Consider the following 17189-nt stretch of genomic DNA (forward strand, 5'->3'; position numbering starts at 1 on the left):
TTTGAGCTGCCTTTTGAAAATTAGGTAGGAGGGATTGGTCCTGATATGGACTGGTATGGAGATCCAGATTTTGGGGGCATTTCCTGCGAAGGAGAGAGATGCGTTTTTTGGTTTGCTAGTTTTCTGAGGCATAAGGAGCAGGGTGTTGGTACTCCTTAGGCTTCTTGTCTGACCGGCCTTCTTGAGTTTTGAGGTCAGGTAGGAGGGATTTCCTGTGTGTAGCGCTTTGTGTGTGAGGCAGGCAGTGTAGAAGTTGGCACGCATTTCGATTGGGAGCCATTTTAGCTCTCTAAGTGCAGACGAGATGTGTTCATATTTCTTGACTCCGGTGACCATTCTAGCTGCTGCGTTCAGAGTTGATCTGAGGGGAACTGGGTGAGATTTTGCTGATCCTGTGAGGGTTGCATTTCCGTAGTCCAGTCTTGAAAGCACCAGGGATTGAGTGGCTTGTTTGAGGTCATTGGGAGGGATGAAGGGTTTTATTTTGTTGAGTAGTTTGAGGTTGAGGAAGGCGCTATTTTGCAGTGTTCTTGATGTGTTTACTCATGTCTAACTTAGGGTCCAGAGTGATTCCCAGTGATGTTACAGAATCGGCTGGGGTGGGGTTGTGATTGAGAGCATCAATAGCTTTTAACCATTGTGTGATTTGGGGGTTCTTCTCCTTGTTGGAGATGATGAGGATTTCTGTCGTGTCTTGGTTTATTTTCAGGTGGTTGTGTGATAACCAGTGCTGGACTTCTCTCAGAGTGTCGTTAAGTCTCTGAAAGTCTTCGATGGAGGAGGTTTCCGGATAGATCTGGGTATCGTCAGCATAAAGGTGGAAGGGAATGTTTTTTTTTTTTAATATGGCGGTAAGTGGTTCCATATAGATGTTGAAAAGCTGCGGCGAGAGAACTGATCCTTGTGGGACACCCCTTCTAACAGGGATAGGTCCGACGAGAAGTTTTTGAATTTGATTTTTTTGGGTGTGGTTTTGTAAAAAAGAAGTGAACCATTGAAAGACCACCTCCTCCGCTCCAACCCTTTCATTAAGTGTCTTTATGAGAAGTTTGTGGCCAACCATGTCGAAGGCTGGGAGTATGAGTAGGCAACATTGACCTGTGTCAAGATATTTGTGCATATCGTTTAATATATTTAGGATCGCTGTCTCTGTGCTGCATCATTTTCTGAAACCCGATTGGTGGGGGTCAAGAAGGTTGGTGCTGTCCAGGTGTTGAGTAAGTTGGAGAAGAACACATCTTTCCAGGATTTTTGCTAGGAGAGGGAGATTGGAGATGGGTCTGAAGTTGTTCAGATCGTTTGTGTCGGAGCCTGGTTTTTTCAGTAGAGATGTGACTTGGCCAATTTTGAGATAATCCGGCATGACTGCAGTGCTTAGGGAGCTGTTTATAATCTCGGTCCAGGGTGGGGCTAGGGAGAGTTTGAGCTTTTTGGCCTTTTGGGCAGGTATGGGATCCAGGAAGTGTGCTGAGGGTTTGGAGTTGGAAATCATTTTGATTATCTGTTTTTCAGAGATGGGATTGAAAGATTTCCATAGGTTTGCGGGGTGCTTGGGAGCAGTCTCTTCCATCACTGGTGGCAATTTACTGGCGGGAGGACTGCGGTGAATGTCCAAGAAGAGTTCTATCTTGGTCATTTTGTCACTGAAGAAATTGGCAAAGTTATCGCATAGGTCTTTGGAGGCCGCAGCTAGTGGGTTTGGAAGTTTGTTGCTTAATGAGATTGAAGAGTTCTTTGGGCCTTATTTTAGCGTTACCAAGGGCATTACAAAATAAGGAAGAATTTTCGTTCGTTATGTGTTTTTTGTAATTTCCGCAAACTGATTTGAGTCTATCTCGTAGGATTGTGGACAGTTTGTTTGGCCAGAGCCTTTCTGCAGCTCTTAGTTCTCTTCTTTCGGAGTTTATGTCTGTGTTGAACCATGATCTAGATGGTATGTTCCTAACTCTTTTTACTTTCATGGGGGCTATTTAGTCCATAATGGAGGTCATAGTAGAGTTATAGTGAGAGGTGAGTTCTGTTGTTGAGAGCTCGCCGTTGTGGATGGGGAGGAGGGAGTTAAACTTTTCCTCGAGGTCTTCAAGGGGAATCTGACTTAGATTTCTTTCCCAGCAGGGGCAGTCTCTGCTTGGAAGAGAATGATATGGTGATCAGACCAGTCAACGGGCAAGGTGTGGTCGATTGAGACTAAACCTGGTTGTGCGATAATGACATCCAGGATTGAGCCTCTGTTGTGAGTTTTCTCAGTGCAGTGTTGGGTGAGGTTGTAGTTGATTAGGAGATCGTTTAGGGTTTTGATTAGCGTATTGTGTTTGTCGTTCCAGTGTAGATTGGGGTCGCCTACAATTATGCTGTTGGAATCACGGACTGAGTAGTCCGTTTTCAGGTTGGAGAGGTGATCTCCAAATGAGGCAGTGTTTCCTGGTGGATGGTAGAGGAGATGGCAGAGTATTGTTTTGGTATTGCTTGTCTTAATGGTGGCAGTGAGACGTTCGAAAGAGTTATATTCTAGGGCATCGGTATCCAACACAGGGCTGTCTTTCTTGTGTCTGATTGCTATACCTCCTCCTCGTTGGTTTTTTCTGTCTTTGTGGATGATTTTGAAACCCGGGGGCACAAGCATGTCCATAGTTGGGGGGCAGATCTCGTTTAGCCATGTTTCGCTGATGAACGTGATGTCTATGTCGTGGGTGAGGATGGTCTCAGCCAGTTCTGTAGCATGTTAGGTGGCCGATCTGCAGTTTACACAGGGAACACTTGCACTTTAGCACTGAACAGCAGTGGTAAAGTGCCCAGAGGCAGCACACAGTCAAAAACAGGGGGTCAGAAGCAAAACAGACCGGAAAAACATGCCGAAGATGCTATGCCTAACTGTGTGTATCTGACTTACACTGACTAGGATTGTGGTTCCTGATTGGACATGTTGCATACCTCTGCCAATCAGAAAATCAATCTCTAACACCGTGTTCCTAGCACTTATTTTGCTACCTCTAAGGCCAGGGGTTGCAAAGGCAGTGCCAGGGTCTCAAGGGTCAAGCCTGGGGTTGAAGCTACGACCCCTGGTGACCTCTTAATGATCAATCAATCATTCAATCAATCAATCAATGCATTTGTATAGCGCACTACTCACCCAGAGGGTCTCAAGGCGCTAGGGGAGGGGGGTCCGCTACTGCTCGAACAGCCAGGTCTTGAGTTGTTTCCTGAAGGCGAGGTGGTCCTGGGTCTGGCGGAGGTGGGTCGGGAGGGAGTTCCATGTCTTGGCGGCGAGGTAGGAGAAGGACCGTCCTCCTGTGGTGGCGAGGGCGTGGCCGGTCGATCGAAGCTGGCGTTTGGGAGCGTAGAAGTTGAGGCGGTTGTTGAGGTATCCTGGGCCTTGGTTGTGTAGGGCTTTGTGTGCATGGGTGAGGAGACGGAAGGTGATTCTCTTGTTGACCGGGAGCCAGTGCAGGTCTCTCAGGTGTCCGGAGATGTGGCTGCGACGGGGGATGTTGAGGATGAGTCGTGCTGATAATGCCATAAACTCCTTACTTACAATCATTAATCATTGTTTTGCCTGCGTACCATTATTGTTCGTTTTCATACTCCATTCCAAATACACATTCAAATTAGAAACACATTCACAAAAACAAACCCTGAAAGTACTGGAGTTGGACACTGTGTGTTATAAGGCTCCAGGTTCATATATATTCTTGCTTCTTTTGCCATTTTGATTTGCATCCTGTGGGATCTCATCTGATAACATGGTAATTTAAGACAGGTATCTGCCATAGTTTGGGGCTGACTCCTTGAAGAGCTACAGCAGTGCTATATTCACCACCTTTGAAAGTGGTAAACGTTGCCTTGTCACATTAACTGTAAAGTCAACGAAAACAACATAACAGGGTGTAATATAACAAAACAGCTAAAGTGTGAACAGAAAACAATATGCACAGGACAGTACAAAAAGATTGCATTGCAGTAAAGAAGTACAAAATCATAACAACACCAACAACACACCATAACACCACAACAGTCACTTTTTATTTCCGTTATAACTTCCCTACCTCTGTGTACTTTATACAGGTGCTGTTTGTTTTTGATTTTAGGACTCACTATGTGGAATAATCTTTGTGTCCACATTTGGAGTTCATCAACCCTATCTCCTTAGGTTAACTCACTAACCTTGCTTCTAGTGACTGTAAGCTGCTTTCTTGTCAATGCTTGTCTTGTTTTGTACTTTCTCATTATTATGCATAGCTTATTGGCTGTATAAACACAAATACAAGGTATGGTCAATTTGTCCTGTGGCTGGCTGCAGAGATCCCACCTAAACAGAGGCCAAAATGGGCCAAATGACAAACCTATTTTTTATGTGCTGAGGAACACTAGACAGCTCCTGCTCATTGTGTATCAAAAAAGGCATTTGTAAGATTGAGCTACACCACCGTCAGTATTGCGAGTTGACTTTTCCACAAGGTGACCACAGTGGTGGGACCTCTGTCTAAAGGTCTGCAGAAACGAAGGATTTGAGGTGCATACTCATCCCTTTCCTGTTTTTTCCAGCAGCAGTCAACGTGGATCCCTTCCTTTCTCCAGGTACCCCCTTCACAGCAGCATCTTCACCCCGAGAAATAGGGCCCTGTCTTCAGCAATTTACTGGTAATGCCTTTTTGTACCATATACCCATTGCCAGGACTGGCTACATATGGGTAGGTGGTATGTTTCCGCATGTATCATGCATATGTGTGCATTCAACACATATGCAGTCGAAATACTCACACTTGCATTGATACATATGGAAAGGTTCTGACCACTACTGCAAGACCGTCACAGCAACCGTGGACACCGCTGTCAATTTCTAATACAGCTGTCAGAAGACTAATGGCACTACGGTCTTCTAGAGGCGGCGGTCAAGGTCTTCAAGCAGTCAGACCTCGAAACTTGTAATAGGGCTCTCTGTGTACTTGCTCGTAACATAAGATCTTTTCCTTGCCAGACCTTCACATTGGCCAAGAATACCTCATTTAAAAGCTGTTAGCCCTTATAGTACTACATGGAGTTACAGACATCACCTAATTAAAAAAAATAGAACCTTTCTTATTTGTGACTACTTGGATTGATTGTGTCTTGTAGAAAAGATTTGAATAATTACAGCTGCAATCTATCAATATATAAATTAGAAAAAGGCACCATGCAGGTGAATCGTTTCCCCATAAAAATGAAGAAAAGAATGCATAATGCAATTATAACTGATTTACGTGTTGACTTTCCCTTTTTTTATTGCAGATATCCCTATAACCCATGGAAGAAGGAAATCAAACTGTAGTGACTGAGTTCATCATGGTGGGATTTAGTGATTTCCCACAACTTCTAGTTCTACTTTTTATGGCTTTTTTACTTATTTACTTCTTGGTACTAGTCGGGAACCTTCTTATCATGGTGATTGTCTACACCAACATACAACTGCACACACCAATGTATTTTTTCCTCACAAACCTTGCCTTTGTCGACATTTGCTACACAACAATGATTTTCCCAAACATGCTGGCTCACTTCTTTCTGGCAGAAACACACATTTCTCTATATGGATGTTTGCTGCAGGTGTTTCTTTTCATATCCATGGTGTCTACTGAATTCCTACTTCTTGCAGTAATGGCTTATGATCGATATGTGGCCATTTGCAATCCTTTGTTCTATGTGAAAACCATGAATAATGTAGTTTGTATGAAACTGGCTGCCGGATGCTGGCTACTTAGTTTTTTAGACCCAATACCAGATATTGTACTATTATCTAGGCTCTCATTCTGTAGGTCTCACACAATCAACCACTTCTTCTGTGAAGTGACAGCTGTAATGAATCTTTCATGTAGTAGCACTCGTGCTGTTGAGACAGCAGGCTACATCCTTGGTCTTACATTCGGAGTAACACCTTTTGCTTTAACTATCACATCTTACATAAACATCATTTCGACAATCCTGAAAATCCGGTCTACAGAGGGGAGACGCAAGGCATTTTCCACCTGTGGCTCCCACCTCACTGTAGTTATATTATTCTATGGAGCTATCTGTTCTACGTACATGCAACCAGCATCAACAGTTTCAGTAAAATACAACAAAGTATTGTCTTTTTTATATGTTGCTTTAACACCACTATGTAATCCAATTATATACAGCCTGAAAAACACAGAGATTAAAAACACCCTGAGGAAGACAAAGAATACAAAATAGCATTTAAAAAACAAACAAAAATAATAATATTTTTTTAATCTTTCAAACGCTTGTATTGTAGAAATACATTTAATTTATTACTGAGGTTTTTTCACAGAATTTGGTATCTTGCATCCTTGACATTACTGGTGCCATTTGCACCCTTTCAATTTGATCCCCAAAGGCATATTATGATTTTAGAAATCAGAAAGGTTCTTGGGTTTGGCTTTTCAAACCCAGCTCAGCGATAGGCACAGGTAATATAGGCTGTGATGCAAGAAGCGGAAGAGCCGGTTCTGACTGGTTGAGCTATTACGTACCCTCCCCTCATTTGGGGCACCCTGTAGATTCTCCTAGCCCTGAGTTTCGGATATAGTCAGGCCTCTACCAACAAAGGGAAAACCAACAGGTATCTAACACCTCTCTCTGTGGGCTAAACACATATGGAAGAACAGCACTTGGAAGGCATAAACATATGTGGAAAGTAAGCTTTTGGAAGGCATAAATACATCTGGAAGGTAAGCGTCTAGAAGGTATAAACACAGATGGTGGATAATTCAGGATGGCAAAAGCAGAACACACACAAGAATTCATATGAGTGTGGGTTTATTATACCCTACCGTACTGTGAAAAATATATATTAGTATCATCATGAATTTAAAGACAACATTAGCAAACACAAATAAAACTATATTAAAAAAATAATACTAATACTAGACTTCAGCTAGCTAGCTAGCTTATATTTGTTCTGATTCGTGCCAACATTGTGGCATCTTGGCAAGTGCAGGAACCCAGGAATCTAGGTGGCTCTCCCACCTGTCACAGAGGAGACAGGGCTGTATATTAATTGTGCCTGGATAGGGTGGTTGCACTTGCTGGGTGTTGATGCATATTATCCCATTGTTGTATGAGATCAACAGGTTACTGTAATCAATGGCCTTGTGCTTCATTGCCCAGGAAGGTCGTAGAGCAGCCTCTTGTCATGGAGAGTTTTGTTGGCAGTTAGTTTATAAGCCATTAGTGAATTGCCCATTTTTAGTTGTTATTATTATATGGTGGCTGTGCAAAATATGCATCTATATTTCTTTGTAAGGAAGCATTTTGTTAATCTTTTCACACTGTTATGACAATATAAACACAACAGAGCTAATTAGCCCCCGGTGGCATCTGCCTTAGAAGTAATTAGTACTAGTATTACAACTTATACCTTATAGGTGATCACGTGTCTTGCGTGAATGGCATAAATGGGTGACATAATGAGAAAAGACATCACTCCAAAGTGGTTGTGGGGTAGAACGTAAGGGCAGCCGGAGTTGGCGTAGTGCCTCTATTCAAAGCTTCACAGAGTTTGAAAAAGATTCTGTGGAATACCGCTCCAATCCGTTCCCTCCCCCTCCCAAATTAATTAAAATGTAAAAACGAAGGCACTTTCCTGCGTGGCTGCCTCCTCCTCTGCCTGGATGCTCTCCCTCCTGCTCCTTGCCATCTTTCTTCTATGAAAAAACCCTAAGTTGTACGTCTTGCATGTGCGCACGCGCACCTGACTAAAGTACTACGAAACTTTATTCACGATCTATGAATGTAAATCTCCACCTCATCTAGCTTTACTATGGGTAGATCCTCACAAATGTAAGTTTACTACTTAGGAGTCGCAAATGTTAGCCTACTACTTAGGCCTTGATTAAAAGTGCAGGGCTAAATTCGAACCATGTATTTGTGCAGGGATCAGAAGTACGAGTTGTTTGATAATAATCACATCTTCGGAGTGCTCCCCTGATAAATTCCGGAGGGTCAAACCTGATGACATATTTTAAGGGGAGAAGACACGTAAAAAAGGCCAAATATACTGAATTTAGTGTATCAAATAACGATTATGCAATTTATGCCTCATTTTAATAATCACACTTTTTAAATTACAATCCCCGTTGTAATGGATTGTAAATGGTGCGATATTAATCATCACCTTCCCAGCCATACATAGGTGATGAGATCTTTAGTTGTAAATGTGGGTTTACACAGGCGGAGTGGCTGGTGAAAAGGGGCATATTTACAACTAAAGAGCTTGTTTAGCGCTAAACTCAAAATAAGACCATAAGCACGTTGTTATTCACAAACTGCACTTTTAAAGTTACTATATAAAAAAGGGAACAAAAATAGTAGTAAATTACTTCAGCACCACTCTTAGCCAAACCCTGGTACTGCATCATCCTCTCATAGAACATAATGGAGGTAAGGACCTTAAATAAAACCCCAAAGCCAGCCCACTCCCCGATTACGAAAGTCTTTCCTTTGTGATTGATCTAGCATCCACATTCACTTTTTCAGGGCTTCTTGTAGACCAGCCGCCTGGCCCGTTTGGATGCTTTGAGAAGGATTTGCCGGAGATGGCGGCAAATATTGCCGCCTCAACCCCCAATTTTACAATTTTGGGTGATTTTAATGTACACTTTGATGACCACTCCTCAGCTTCCACCCAAGAATTAGTTGAAGAACTGGCCATGTTTCAACTTTTATTGAAAGGGAATAGCCCAACTCATGTCAAAGGTCATATGCTTGATCCTATATTTACCAACATAGACCAGCTGTTGGTAGAAGAAGCGGTCCCTATTCCTTGGTCTGATCATTTCCTACTTCCTTTCAGTTTCAGGTTATTTAAGGTAAATACACGAGTTGCGCGAACTACTAAAATTACCCGTCAATGGTCAAAACTTCCATTAGACAATTTCATTAGTAAACTGAATGATACAATTCCTATATCTCATTTTAATCCCATTGTGGCTAATGAAAATTTAAATAGGTGGATAGAGCGGGCACTTAATTCTGTTCTTCCTAAAGTCAAAATATCAGAAAAAGTGGGAGCAAAACAAAACTTATGGTATTCTCAACATCTTCGCCAGCTTAAACAAACCTGTAAAAAATATAAGAGACTTTGGAGGAAGGACTTCTCAGTAACAAGTAAACTTAAATATCGCGAAGCTATTAAAATATATGAGAAAGAAATTAAAACCGCCCAAGCACTCTATTATCAGGGAAAGCTTCTCTCTGCAAATTCCCCGCGGGAGGTATTTAAAATTGCAAATAATCATCTCACGCCACCTAATGCTGTTATCAATACAGGCAATGCGCAACTGCGGTGTGACCAAATCGCGGACTTTTTTGCAGGAAAAGTTCGGAGCATTTATAATTCTTTTCCACTGGTTGATAGTCCACAAATCGAGGGAACAAGTGGTGGAGTTAATTTCCTGCCCCCCGCTCCACTACTGGAGGAATTTCCCCCACTGGACCTCCAGACTTTGCAAAGATTACTGAAAGAACTTAAATCAGGCTCTCCTCTGGACGTTGCTCCCCCCAGTATCCTTCAAAAAGCTGTTGAGGTACTCTCACTGGTAATATGGATTGCATAAATTCATCGCTTTTAACTGGGATGGTGCCTGTTCAATGGAAAAACCAAAGGAAATGATGGACGGAGTGTTGAACATTGCAAGCACTCACCCCCAGTCAACTGATCTGGGTTTAATCCATCACTGTTCTTTAGCCCACTCCGCCACCCCAGTTCAGACATGGCCATATGCAAATCAGTCTGACCCTGTGCCTCATGGGAACAGTCCAGCCCGAACTGCCAAGCCATGTCCTCCCTGGACCGGAAACAAGCTTCCCAGGACCGGCCTCTGGCACCCCAGCCGTCCTCAGCCAGGCCTGCTTGAATCCAGTGGCAAAGTGAGCAAGGGACTCACGTCTGAGCATACCCTGCCAACGTATGGCGAACAAAGCAAAAACCAAAGGAAATGATGGACGGAGTGTTGAACATTGCAAGCACTCACCCCCAGTCAACTGATCTGGGTTTAATCCATCACCGTTCTTTAGCCCACTCCGCCACCCCAGTTCAGACATGGCCATATGCAAATCAGTCTGACCCTGTGCCTCATGGGAACAGTCCAGCCCGAACTGCCTGTTCAATGGAAACATGCGAGAGTCAAGGCCCTTCTAAAAAAAACTAATCTTGACCCAGGGAACTGGGGAAATTATTACCCTATTTCCCTGTTGCCAGGGGTCAGTAAATTAGCAGAGAAATACATTAACAGGATTTTATCTGCTTTTTTGGAAAATAACGATCGGCTGCATGTTACCCAGACTGGTTTTAAACCGCAACAGGGAACAGAAACGGCTATACTGGCGGCAACAGAAGGCATCAGGAAAACTCTTGACAGTGGAGGCTGCGCTGCGCTTATCCTTTTGGACCTCAGTGTAGCCTTCGACACTGTCAACCATCATCTTATGCTCCAGAGATTGAGGGCTGCTGGAGTGACAGGGCTGGCTCTTAGGTGGCTTCAATCATTTCTTCAGGATAGGGTTTTTTTCGGTGTTTGAAGGAGACTGGTCATCAAAGTCTTTTCCATTGACCTGTGGGGTTCCTCAGGGATCTTCCCTGAGCCCCACGATGTTTAATGTTTATATGAGTTCGCTGGCAGAAACCATCCTCCCATTTGGGATACAGGTGGTTTCTTATGCCGACGATACTCAACTGATTGTCTCCTTGAAGCAGCCAAATCACTCAGAGCCTGATCTGGCAGCTTGCCTTCAGGTGGTTTTTGATTGGATGAGCAATTCTTTCTTTAAGCTCAATGGGTCTAAAACTGAGCTTATGCTCTTTGGGAAATCGGCTCCCTCTGATATTCACCATCTGTGGCCTAGCTGCTTGGGTGCCCCCCCAGTCCCAAAGAGCTGCGTTAAGACTAGAGTCTAGAAGTTTGGATGGATTGCAACTTAGATTTTAAGGTACAATCGCGTAAAGTAGCAGCGAACTGTTATGGATTGCTCAGAAGATTCTGAAAGGCACTGCCATTGTTGCCTTTTCTAGCAAGACGTTTACTTGTACAAGCCTTTGTATTGTCGCGGCTGGATTACGCTAACGCGATTTACCTTGGAGCCCCCTTGGCTACAATTAAAACACTTCAAATTGTACAGAATTGTGCAGCTCGCAGGCTGATGAACATTCCCAAACGGTCCTTGGCTAAGCCGGCCCCTGATATTCTTCACTGGCTTCCTGTCCAGCAAAGAGTTCAATTTAAAGCACTCTGTATTATCCATAAATCCTTGGCAGGAAGGGGCCCGCCCCTGATCCGCTCTTGGAATCAACGATATGTCCCTAATCGTAATCTTAGGTCAGGGAGTAAAGGCTTAATTACTGTGCCTAAGATCAAACATGCTCGCAGCGGAGGTCGAATGTTTTCATATAATGGGGCCAAATTGTGGAACAGTATTCCACTACATTTACGTTCTGAACCAGATCACCTTACGTTCAGAAAATTGGTGAAAACCTTTCTCTTCAGTGATTCTTTTGTTCCTCACTGAGTGCCTGCTAGCGCTGGGATGCCTCCGGGTAACCACGCGCTCTATAAATATTCTTTCATTCATTCATTCTTTCATTCAAAGAAAATAATGTTGCATTAAATTACATTATTTCATTATTATATTATTTTCATTTTACATTTCTTTTAAATATAACCACAACTTAATGCTGACAATATGCAACAAAAACCGTAGTATTTATTTAATTACATCATATTTTATTAAACTTTATTTTATATTTTAGAAATTAATTTAATACTATTTTTATAAAAATTAAATTACATTATTTTTAGTTAATTCTATACACCACTTTTAATTCAGTATTAATGTGTAATAAAAATGTATATTTTTTTGCTTGAGGTGAGTATTTATTTTTTAATTTAAGCTTAAAAAATTATTCTTATTTAATTTAATATATTTATAATGAATTCATGATTTAATCCAAATTCAGCTAATAGTGCTGTAGCATTTTTTATTTTGCTCTATATTTGATATAAATGTACATTTACATCATTAATATTTAACACAGAAATATGTTTATTATTTGTTTGGATAAATCAACTTTTTTTACTTTTACCTATACTTTTCTACAATGGAGACTCCAAATTTGTAATGGAGCTCTTGTTTTGGCAAAAATAGGGACAGTTAAAAATATTTATTCAACTTTATAATAAATAAATTAGCCTATTTTTAATGTTAAACATGAATGTAATACTCATATATATATTCACTGAAAAAACCATAGGTTTCACACATGTTATAGTTAGCGGAAATTTTACTGATAAAAAACCAATGAAATTCCCCCGTTATAGTTAGTGCAGGAAACTATAACTCACGCGACCGCAATCCTCTGCTGATGCTAATACTGTATTTAGACACTTATTTGCCCATGTCTTCTTCCATAAATTTTTAGCTATACATATATTACAAATATTTTTTTTTCATAAAGACACATATGTCATCAGCAGAAGATTGCGGTCGCGTGAGTTATAGTTTCCTGCACTAACTATAACGGGGGAATTTCATTGGTTTTTTATCAGTAAAATTTCCGCTAACTATAACATGTGTGAAACCTATGGTTTTTTCAGTGAATTTGCAAGGTTTTTTAAATGCTAATTCCTAACTATAACGTGTGTGAAACCTATGGTTTTTTCAGTGAATTTGTACGTTTTTTTAAATGCTAAGTTACTTTACGCCATTCGTGGCGTGCGCGCCCACTTAACGCAGTTCGTTACGTGCGCGCACGGTGCGCTTCGCGCACCGCGCGCCCACTTTACGCAGTTAGTGCCGTGCACGCACGGTGGGCACGCGGTGCGCTACGCGCACCGCGTGCCCACGTTACGCTAGATGGGCCATGTACGCACGATGCGCTTCGCGCACTGTGCGCACATGGAGGACATATTATGCGCTTCCTTGTGATAGGTAATCTGTTGAAATTTTTTGGGGAAATGCTGTGCTCTTATATGCCATGCACAAATGGTGGCCTTCGACCACCATTTGCACACGGGGTGGAGAGAGTGTGGATTTTTTATTTTTTTTATTTTTTACCGTACGCGTACGGTAAGCGTACGGTAAGCGTAATCAGCGAAATTTTCGAAAAATAAAAAATTACCGTTTTTTGCCTTGGGGGATCTTTGAAGACTCAACTAACATGGTTATGTGCATGGGCGCTGTCTAAACAGCCCCTTTATATGTTTTTGGCATTTGTTTATCAGCTCCCCCCTCAGAGTGCGAGAGAGAAAATGGCGGCCGCCGCTTCCTGGTTTCGACCGATTCGAATGTTTACTAAGATCTAAGGGCCAATCAGAATCGCGCTCGCGCACGCCACCGTACGCGTACGGTAAGCGCACCGTAAGCTGGCTCAGATATATATATTGATTTAAAGGCTATTTTCTCAGAATCTACTGAACAGATTTACACCAAACCTACAAAAGGCACTTCCTTGACCTGAGGACTACCTCTCTGCCAAATTTCAAGTAATTCTGTTCAGCCGTTCGGGCTGTAGCTGTGTCTAAAGGTCCTATGGAAAAATGCATGGGAAAAACGCGTTTTGGGACCCCCCTTTTATCTCAGCCCCCGCTTGACGAATCCCCCCGAGACTTTCAGGGTAGGAGCGGAGCGTAGCGCCCCACCTATTTTGAAAAATTCGCAAGGATTCGTCGACCGGCGCAAAAGTTATTCAAAATAGAATGTTGCGGATTTCCTATGGAAACGTGGTCCTAACTATAACTACCTACTGGCGACCGCCAGTAGGTAATATATGTATATATAATTATATATATATATATATATACATATGTATATATATATATATATATATATATTCACTGAAAAAACCATAGGTTTCACACACGTTATAGTTAGGAATTAGCATTTAAAAAACCTTGCAAATTCACTGAAAAAACCATAGGTTTCACACATGTTATAGTTAGCTGGACATTTTACTGATAAAAAACCAATGAAATTCCCCCGTTATAGTTAATGCAGGCAACTATAACTAACGCGACCGCAATCCTCTGCTGATGCTAATACTGTATTTAGACAATTATTTGCCCATGTCTTCTTCCATTAAATTTTAGCTATACATATATTACAAATATTTTTTTTTCATAAAGACACATATGTCATCAGCAGAGGATTGCGGTCGCGTGAGTTATAGTTGCCTGCACTAACTATAACGGGGGAATTTCATTGGTTTTTTATCAGTAAAATGTCCAGCTAACTATAACATGTGTGAAACCTATGGTTTTTTCAGTGAATTTGCAAGGTTTTTTAAATGCTAATTCCTAACTATAACGTGTGTGAAACCTATGGTTTTTTCAGTGAATTTGTACGTTTTTTTAAATGCTAAGTTACTTTACGCCATTCGTGGCGTGCACGCCCAGTTAACGCAGTTCGTTCCGTGCGCGCACGGTGCGCTTAGCACGCGGTGCGCTTCGCGCACCGCGCGCCCACTTTACGCAGTTAGTGCCGTGCCCACATTACGCGGGATGGGCCATGTACGCACGATGCGCTTAGCGCACCGTGCGCACATGGAGGACATATTATGCGCTTCGTTGTGAAAGGTAATCTTTTTTATTTTCATTTGTATTTAATATGCCATGCACAAATGGTTCCCTTCGGGCAACATTTGCACATGGGGTGGGGATATTGTGGATAGTTTTTTTTTTTTAATTAATTTTTACCGCACGCGTATGGTAAGCGTAATCGGCGATTTTTCGAAAAAAAATAAAATTGATTTTTTGGCCTTGGGGGTACTTTGGGGACACCATCATCAATGCTAGGTGGTTAGGAACTGAATACATTGCCCCTTTAGTTGTTTTTTGCCTTTGTTTTTGCTGCCTCACTCAGAGTGCGAGAGCAAAAATGGCAGCCGCCGCTTCCTGGTTTCGTCCGATTCGAATGTTTACTTAGATCTAACAGCCAATCAGAATCGCGCTCGCGCACGGCACCGTACGCGTACGGTAAGCTTACCGTAAGCGCACGGTAAGCGCACCGTAAGCTGCCACAGATATATATATTGATTTAAATGCTATTTTCTCAGGATCTACTGAACAGATTTACACCAAACCTACAAAAGGCACTTCCTTGACCTGAGGACTACCTCTCTGCCAAATTTCAAGTAACTCTGTTCAGCCGTTCGGGCTGTAGCTGTGTCTAAAGGTCCTATGGAAAAATGCATGGGAAAAACGCGTTTTGGGACCCCCCTTTTTTCTCAGCCCCCGCTTGACGAATCCCCCCGAGACTTTCAGGGTAGGAGCGGAGCGTAGCGCCCCACCTATTTTGAAAATTTCACGAGGATTCGTCGACCGGCGCCAAAGTTATTCCAAATAGAATGTTGCAGATTTCCTATGGAAACAGGGTCCTAAATATAACTATCTACTGGCAACCGCCAGTAGATAATATATATTCACTGAAAAAAACAAAGGTTTCAAGGGTGTTATATTTAGGAATTGGCATTTAAAAAACCTTAGAAATTCACTGGGGCGTTATAGTTAGCTGGACATTTCCCTCGTACAAAACCCTAGAAATTCCCCTGTTATAGTTATTTCAGCTAACTATAACTCGCGCTCCCGCAATGCACTACTGATGACGTCACATATTACATCACTCATGACATGGTCAGTGACATCACTGATGACATCACTGATGACATCTCAAATGACATCACTGATGACATCACTGATGACATCATCCAGTGAATGTGTGTTTTTCTTAAAAGTTTAAATGTTTTATATATTTATAGTGAAAGGCCTATGGAAGAATGAGTGGGTGTATAAGTGTGTGAATGGGTGATTTTCTAGGTGTGTAACTGACTCCATAAGTGAGTTATTAAATGAATCTTACTGCAGACATGTGACTAAACTGTGTGAATGTCTGTATGTGTCTGTGTGTTGGTGTATAAGTGGCTGCATGGTTTTGTGAATAGCTGTATGAGTGTCTATATGGGTTATTGATTGGTTGTATGAGTATCTGTATGGGGGCCTGAGTGTTTGTATGGGTAGGGTGTGTGTGACTCTGTGACTAGATGTGTGAGTGGGTGATTCAGTGGGTGCATGTTTTTAAGAGTGCATCTGTGATGGACTGTATGGTTGGGTCAGTGTATGTATAGGTGTTTTAGTGATTGAATGTATATCTCAGTTGTACATGTGTCAGTAACTACATATGTGAAACGCAGTGTATATGTGTGTAAGAGTATATAACTATCTATATATGAGAGTGTGTGATATTGGGAGTGGCTGTATGCGCCATAGTGCAAGGATATTTGTGTCATGTGCTGTTTGTTTTTCTGCAGGAAGACACAGAATGTGTTAGTATTTTTATGAGTAAGTGAGCTTAAGTGTTTTTAACTGTATAAGTGAGTAAATTTTACTGTGATTAATTATTTGCATGACTGACTAGATGTATCAGTACCTCAACGGATGATTGGCGGTGTGTGAGTGTCTATATAGGTGTATAAATGCACAGAGTGACTGTAAGTATGAGTGACTGTACAGGTGAGTGAGTGGAGATGTATGTAGACCTAAAAGTCAATGAGTGGGTGAGTAGTTATTGGTATTCGAGTATCTATGGTTGTCAAAATGGCCGTCTGAAATTTTGAGTGGGTGTATCAAAGGTTTTATCAGGGTGTGAGAAGATGAACTAATTTATCACATGGATGATGTCATTTGAGATGTCATCAGTGATGTCATCAATGATGTCATTTGAGATGTCATCAGTGATGTCATCAGTGATGTCACTGACCATGTCATGAGTGATGTAATATGTGACATCATCAGCAGTGCATTGCGGGGCGCGAGTCATAGTTAGCTGAACTAACTATAACAGGGGAATTTCTAGGGTTTTGTACGAGGGAAATGTCCAGCTAACTATAACGCCCCTGAAACCTATGGTTTTTTCAGTGAATTTCAAAGGTTTTTTAAATGCCAATTCCTAACTATAACATGCATGAAACCTACGTTTTTTTCAGTGAATTTCAAAGGTTTTTTAAATGCTAATTCCTATCTATAACTTATCTCTAAAGATATCATGTTTAATGATTTTGATTGCATTTCTATATTTTTCAAATTCAGTGTGTCATTTTCTTTTTTTAATTTTTTTTAAATACTTTTTTATCATCATTTTTTAAACATATTTATTTAATTAATTCTTTT

General features: G+C 41.6%; 1 protein-coding gene across 1 annotated transcript; it reads left to right on the forward strand.

Moving 5' to 3' along the window:
- The first annotated feature begins 5280 nt into the window (after window positions 1-5280).
- On the forward strand, window positions 5281-6207 carry LOC146813060 (olfactory receptor 5V1-like). Its single transcript, XM_085614694.1, has one exon. The coding sequence runs from the start codon at window positions 5281-5283 to the stop codon at window positions 6205-6207; it is 927 nt and encodes a 308-aa protein (XP_085470820.1).
- Window positions 6208-17189: the final 10982 nt, after the last annotated feature.

The sequence above is a fragment of the Triturus cristatus genome, chromosome 7 (assembly GCF_964204655.1).
Source record: "Triturus cristatus chromosome 7, aTriCri1.1, whole genome shotgun sequence".
NCBI lineage: Eukaryota > Metazoa > Chordata > Amphibia > Caudata > Salamandridae > Triturus > Triturus cristatus.

Coding starts and splice junctions, on each gene's coding strand:
- LOC146813060 (XM_085614694.1), top strand. CDS start 5,281: ATGGAAGAAGGAAATCAAACTGTAGTGACTGAGTTCATCATGGTGGGA.